At 34.8% G+C, this 7,572-nt stretch overlaps 1 protein-coding gene across 1 annotated transcript in view; it reads right to left on the bottom strand.

Moving 5' to 3' along the window:
* The window catches only part of F5 (coagulation factor V (proaccelerin, labile factor)), a 52,509-nt gene that overhangs the window by 43,469 nt on the left and 1,468 nt on the right, over positions 1 to 7,572 (bottom strand). The window contains exons 2-3 of the mRNA XM_012728912.1: positions 4,667 to 4,758; positions 1,894 to 2,016 (exon numbers count right to left, since the gene is read on the bottom strand). Of these exons, the coding sequence (XP_012584366.1) occupies positions 1,894 to 2,016; positions 4,667 to 4,758 (215 nt within the window). The remainder of the gene's footprint in view (positions 1 to 1,893; positions 2,017 to 4,666; positions 4,759 to 7,572) is intronic.

A 7,572-nucleotide genomic window follows, 5' to 3' on the forward strand; every position in this document is an offset into this window, starting at 1 on the left:
TGGTTGTGGGGGAGTGCAGGGACAGCAAACAGTAAAAAGAGAGTGATTATGTTGCAAGGTTCATTCCCTGTGCAAATAGCACAGCTGAGCTACAAAGTTCATAACACTAGCCTCCTCCTACATTTGAAATGGAATTTGCTTGTGACATTTAGAGGGTTCTCTCCTTTCTGGTCCATTTACTAAATTCCTGAAGCTTCCATAAGTAGTTGAAATGTTTCTTCAGTATGTCACAATATGATTTTAGGAACATAAGAGAGTTGGGCATGCTACCTCTTTCAGCATCTTGGAAAATTGGCGTTTGAAGATGCCTGAATTGTAGTTAATATTTCATTGTTTTGCTCCAAGCCTACAATTAAATGCTACATAAATACTCATTGACCTCTTATCATCACTTATACCTTAGAATGAATTTGAAAACAATTTACATAGGAAATAATAAGCATAAAAAAACTTGATAATCCATGAATTGTCAGAAATATTAAATTATTTGAATGCTATAATTGAAGAATCACCTTTACCATCATAGCTATTATTCTCATGCACTAGCCATTACTTTCAGATTGCATGAAAACAAACCATGAGGTAGGTAAATTATTATCACCATTTTGCAGATCAGAGAGATGAGGAACAGAGAGGTTAAATAATTTTCCAAAAGTCACACAGCTAATAAATGTCTGAATCAGGATTTGCATCTAGTTCTAGAATATGCACCATAAATCACTTCCCTACTCAATTCCTCTCTTTAAAAAGTGTGATGGTAGAACATGTGGGGAAAAGAAAGATATTTGTGAGCTCTAAAAGGTCTGAAGTTATTTTTAAATGTTGATATATAAACACTATGATATACATTCAACTTTTAAATTGCTATACATTCAACTTTTAAAATGTCAGTTCCTGACTGAAATATATTCTGTTTATCTGAATTTATTCCAAACATCAGCATAATGGAAATAGTAAGAACGTCAATAGTAGGTATTTACTATCCTGAGGCTGATAGGGTCACTTTTTCACCATTTTCATTACCAACACCATCATACTTACCATTATCATCATTGTCACTATTCTCATGTATTAGAGGCTTACAAGTTTCCAGGGTTCATATTTACCGTGTTACTAAATGATCACATTTAATTCTCCAAGCAGTCTTATGGAGTGGACATAACCCTTCCCATTTTATAAATGGAAAAACAGAAGCTCAGAGATACTAAGATCAGAGAACCAGAAATGATAATGCTGAAATTTAAACTAATTCTGCCTTCAATACTTATATTCTTAACCATTTCTCTATATCCAAAATTCTAATATTTATACTACTTATACCATTATGAAATACCCTTACTAAATGTTCTATATACCAGGCTAGTCCTAAACCACTATATCAAACTATGGTTTATGGCTTATGTATCCAACTGCTTGGTTTTGTAAGTAAAATTTTATTGGGATAGAGTTACGTTCACTTGCTGTTGTCTACTGCTGCTTTCATACTAAAAGGCAGAGTTGAGTAGCTGCAACTGAATTTCTGTAACTCAGAAAGCCAAAGATACTTATTTGACTCTATAAAAAAGTTTGCTAACTTCTGCCTCAAATGATCTTGCATTACATATTTTATTATTCTCACTTCAAAGGTGAATATATTGGAATTCAAAGAGAAAGGTAATTTTCCTATCCAACTAGTGAGGAAAAGAACACAGTGAAAAACTGAGGTCTGTATGGTTCCAGTAGCTTTTCATTTTCTCTCTGAAACTTGACAAGGCAGTAATTTTTTAATAATTACCCAGTTGCAGGAAAGATTTTGGTAATGCACAGCTAACAATACAATATTTTTTAAGTGTTTGATGCTGATTTTAAAGTGTTGTACATTTCCCCATAAGAAAGACATGAAATTGTGCTTACCTTCTGAGAATTTGCTATACTTAATTCCTTGGGGATGGATGCTTAAGGGCTTGTCTGCTTTATTCTTAAAGTGGACTTTCATGATGTCGCCAACTTCAGCATATAAAGTAGGCCCAAGAAGCCCTATATAATGAAGATTCAAAATAAATCTGTGTTTAGCACTACAAAAGACAGAACTGTTAAAGATACAGAAAACCCCAACAGTGGTTGCTGCCATCCCTTCTGGTTCTAAAATTAACCCCCCTATCAGGAATCTAGAAGAGTTTGCCAGATCATTAACACTATCTTATGCACAGTCAGATAAAGACAGGGATGTAGAACTGTTGGGTTAGGCCCAAAGCCAGTCAAGAGTAGAAAAAATACTTCTGGCCATGTCTCCACTCTGACCCACTGTCATTCCTTAGAGACCACAATCTTTGGTCAAAAAAAGAGATTCATTTTCAGTTATATCGTGTGAAGTTGGTAAGATACTTGGTTTAGATCTATCTCTGAAGTGGGAGAGACAGTGACAGTAATGAAGTGAGGAAGTGAGGCAGGAGTGAGTTTGATATTCTGGAACAGTAAGAAAAACAATGAAGTTAGAGTGAGAATAGATGGTGTCTGGTGTGGATTGCATTGGCCCATAGGGGTTAAGGTAAGGCTATTGGGTTGGGGAATTACTAGAGCTCTGTGAAATATAGTGATGTGGTCTGCCATGTATTAGAAATTCATTCTAAAAAAAAAAATTTATCCTAAAAAGTTTATCCTAGCAGCTATATAGAGAATAGTCTGAACTAATGATGGGGGCATCTCACAGTGATGGAGTAGAAATGGGATGAGGAGGTATAGACAAGGGACAACGGGGTGTTAGACCATGACGTATAGCATTGATTTGGTGAAAAGGGGTTGGATGCTGGATGTTTTGAAGGGAGAGTCAACAAGATTTGCTGATGGGTTGGCTGTGGCATGAAAGAGAGAGAGAAGTACAATAGAATACTTAAAAACAGTTTAATTAAACTGTTGTTGGGTAAAAATGATCTGTGAAACAGTCATTGGGTCTGGAAAAGAGGAATTAGGCAGGTATTTGGAACCCTGCCTTTTGTGGCTTTTGCTAAGTTATCTAAATTTGAGTGTCTTCTATTTAAATCATTGTGCTGAAAGCCCTTAGTGACAGAGCGGACTAGCACCAGGCTGCTGAATTTATTCTGTAAACAATAAGGAGGCATAGTTTTGAAATCTGATTCAATTTCATTAACTAGAAGCAGACTGTGATAGTTAATTTGTACTTAAGCTTCTGTCAATCCTGAGCACCCTACAACATATTTGTTTTATGCAGTTTTTTTTCTGAAATACCCAAACTGCTTAACTAAAAGCCCCTGCCAGGCAGGAGTGGTATCTTATTCATCTTTGTACCCCTGTAATAGTTGATATGAGAAGGCAAGTCTGATGTAAGGAAAGCATCAAATTTTGAATCAGAAGATCTGAATTCGAATACTACTATTGACTACATGGTCTTCCCTGTTACCCAGCCCAGTTCTATGTTTGTGCCTTTCCCCTAGTTTCTGCTATATTCACCTGGTGGTCATGATTCTAGTGGAACAAGTGATAAGGCCCACTTCTACAGCAGGAACTCAGAAGTTATTGTCATGGGGTAGGGGGTCAGACAGGATGGTTAGGCTGCAGGACCAGTGGCCTGAGATTGACCTACACATTGAAGTTTGCGGACATGTGGAGGGGTCAAGTTCATTTTCAGGACTCCTGTTTTGGGTTTTTCCATGGCTAATTTTAAGCTCCTCTGCATATTTTCAAGGAAGATTATGAAACTTTTGTCCTTAAAGGAGTAAAAGCAGCTGCAACAATGGGTTGCCCTGCATTTACTCATGTGAGAGCAAGGGATGGGATTAATTAACTTTCTGCCGCCCTTTCCAACTTCACCACAAGAAATTGAGTACATGCTGTGCTACCTTCCTAGGATCCCAAGAGAGGCCACTCCTTCCCCTCAGTTCAGCTCTGGGCACTAAGGAGAGGTGGGAAAGAAAGAGCATAACAAGCGCTCCAAAAATATCAGCCATGGTTTTGCTTACATTCATGAAGGCATTTGGCCTGCATTCATGAAAACACCCTTTTGTTTTGCTTTTATTCTGAAGAAGCAAAAAGGGAGGCTAAATAAGTATTCCAAACCATTCATTGCATTAAAAGGTCTTATTAGGTTAAATAACTTAGAAGACTTATTTCTGGGCATCTGGTATTTTCAGTCATGTGATGCCAACAAACAAATCAACAGTCAGGGCAACCATAGAAACAAAGTACAATGCTCAGTGTGGCCAATCAACACCCTATTGAGGTCACAGGCATCTCTGACAAGTGGGAAGAGCCAGTAGAGTCTTCTGTTGGGCGGTGGGTCTGAGAGTGGCAATCAGAAGACAAAGATGAGACTTACCTATAGCAACTGCTTAGTAATAGTTTGTTAAGTGAATAAAAATTCAAATGCTGAAGAATTTAATTTAGCTTTTTGATAAAGGCTGAAAAATAACACTTTTCATGGAATGTGACCTATAAAACTGCAAGACTCCAGGTTCTGCTTGGCTTAATGTTTTGCTGTCACTCTTTAGAAGTTCTCAATAAAATGAATAAGGAACCCTACATTTCATTTTGTACCATGCCCCACAAGTATTGTAGCCCATATTGATTAAAAATAGCAAAAAAAAAAAAGCTAAAAAATTCACCACTGTATCTAGAATATTAAATTATCAATACTTATCTTTAAAATTAAGAAAATACACTTCAGCCCTACCTGAAATTCTAGAATGTGGTTTTTCTTTCTCAAAATATGCTTCATATTCTCTGTAGACAATTTTCTTAAAGGAAGTTGCAGGAGGTTTCGAACTGGAAATGAAATACAAAATTTGATTTGAAAGGCTTATATGTCTGCTACATAGCACATAATAGAAAATGAAATACAACTCTTATGTCCTCAGAATTATAGTAGGAATTGCAGTTTTTTTCATTGTATCTCAGAAGTCCAATTTTTAGTAAACATAAAAATGTACAGAAGAAGTAAAATAGCAGATACAATTAATATTTTAACATTTTTTCAACTAACCTTCAAATTTAATCTGATATTTTTAACTAAAGGAACATAGTAAACTATTTCTGCTTTGCTTCTCTGCAATGTGTCTCAAACTTGAAAAGTGTCTGTGAAATTTTTTATTATGTTTTGTGACCAAATGCTCATTTAATTCCTACACTTATATAAGAATTATAAATTAATAACCTGAAAAGAAGCAAGTGCAGTTAATAAAATAATTATTGATGGCTTCAAAAATAATTTGTTGTGATAGCTATTCTCTTACAAATTTAAGCTAATCTAGCTAATCATGTTTCTCAGAGTCCATTTTCTAAATCCATTTTCTAAAAAGTATTCCAGCTCATAGTGTAAATCCACACTTTTATGTTTAACTTTATATGATTAGCCAAATCTTTTATGAAGAAATATATGCTATTTTTCAATTGATCAATAGTTTTAAACTATGGAAAACAGAGTGAAAAACTGTTGATTTGGTGTGCCCTATTTCTAGTTTAGAAGTGGAGATAGTTAAGGTGAGAGGAAAGCCCTGGGATCATTGGAAACAAGGTAAAAAATGACTGAAAGAAACACCAAAAGTTTGGAAAATTGAAATAATTTGTTCAAGGAGGAGAAACAGTTGATCAATGTGTAAAGCCAAGATTTAAGAAAGGTAAAAACTAATGTCACTGCAATTAAAAAAAAAAGTAGCTAAAACAATAAAAAAGTAATCCACTAAGATAAAGTGATAAATTAGATTAAAATAAGAATAATTGAAATAAAGTATTATAAATCTTCAAAAAAAGGTAAAATTATCATATTGAAACAGAAGTCAGAGAGAGAAGGCAAGGAGTGTATCTGCATAAATTTTTGTCATTTTCTTCTGTGTCTCTATAACTGAGCACAATAGTATTTTTGCCTAAAACTCAAAAATGAAGGTAAAGGGAAGAGAATTCTGGACATTCCTCACAAATGTCTAAGCCAGTTGACCAATTGGCTTTTTACTTTGAAGTCCAGAGAGTGAACCAAGAATAATCAGGGCATAACAGTGGGATAGTAACCACAGCCACCTTTATTTCTGTATGACACAGTAGTAAAGAGAGTAGGCTGTGGGTTCTGAGTGGGTGTGAATCTTGTATCTACCACTTATTAACTGTATGACCTTGAGAAGTTTACCTAATCTCTTTGTGCCCTAGTATTTAGAATAGTGAAATTGAAACAATCGGAAAATCTCTACAGAAATGTTATAAGAACTAAATAAGCCGATATATGCAAAGGCCTTAGAGTTTGCACATTGTAAATATTCAATACATATTAGCCAGTAATATTAAAACAGTAATAAAAGATTTTTTTAGCATTGAAGTTTTACCAACAAGCAGAAAAATATGTACTTACGATAATTCTATTAATTTTTAAAATTTAGATATTAGTATTTAGATGTTAATATTTGGGGGCAGAATGAAAGTATATTGAGTGAATATTCTTGAAATGACTAGTTATGGGAGGTGGTGGGTTTAGTCACTGAAAATATTTAAGTGGAAACTAAACAACCACTGTGTGAGAATATTGGTTTTGGGTGTGGGTAAGTGTAGGAGGTTGAAGTAGGGAAGCTGAAAAATGAATTAAATGAGCTCTTGGAGTTCTTGGTGTCCCAGAATCATAGGAATCTAGTTTTTATCTTTACTGTAGAAGTCTACTTTTGGTATATTTTTAAAGTACAATTGAGAAATAGCTCTTCTCTCCCACCCAGATCTTTAAGTATAGAAGCGATGATGATGTAAAATCTTTACTGAGAAAGCTAGTCTTTTATGGAGTAATTTTAATAGATTTGTTTTCCCTAGTATATTTCCTTGTGTGTTTTGTATGTACATACTTTGAACAATTTAATCACTCTCTATTAGGAAGCAATCTGCCTGAACAGAAGGTGAAAGGTGATGTGAATTCCAACAATAAAAACACATGTGGAATTTTCCATTTATGAAGGCTGTTTACAGGTGATATGTTCATAATAAAAAAAATCATATAAAACTAGACCCCTAGATAAAAGATTTTTTGTCAATATCTGTTACTATATGTATGTAAGTGATACAAGTTTCCTTATGGAGATTTTTGAAAACATTCATCTAAAACCAGGGACAAAAATAATAGATTAATTGTCCTGATTAATATTCTATGAAATAAGTGGAAAGATCCCTACTTTGTGCTAAAATACACTTTGATCCAGGTCAGGATTTTCTATGTTGATTTCCTTGCAGTGAGAATTATTCAGTTCTGGGTAAAGGACAATTTAGAGCAAGTTTTACTTTTAAGCAGCCAGAAGTACAAAATAGATTTTTCACATGATTTGAGTTTCAAAAGCATTGTTAGCTGGGCTAGATACCAGTCTCTATGTGGCCTCTTAAGTAGTTTGGTTATGTTTGATACAAGAAGAATGGCACTTTGAGAATCCTGGAAACTGGCCATGGAGTGAGAGTACAGGATGACCAGTCATGGCTCCCTGTGGACTCACCTCATGAATCAAACTTTTGCCCTGTATGATTATGCCTCCATTTATCTGTTTGTTATTTTCAGCATTAACTACAGAAGAAAGAACAACTCCCAAGCATAAGCACAGTTGCTACAGGAAAGCCAGCAAC

This window comes from Condylura cristata, unplaced genomic scaffold, assembly GCF_000260355.1.
Source record: "Condylura cristata isolate star-nosed mole 26May11 unplaced genomic scaffold, ConCri1.0 scaffold00024, whole genome shotgun sequence".
Lineage (NCBI taxonomy): Eukaryota > Metazoa > Chordata > Mammalia > Eulipotyphla > Talpidae > Condylura > Condylura cristata.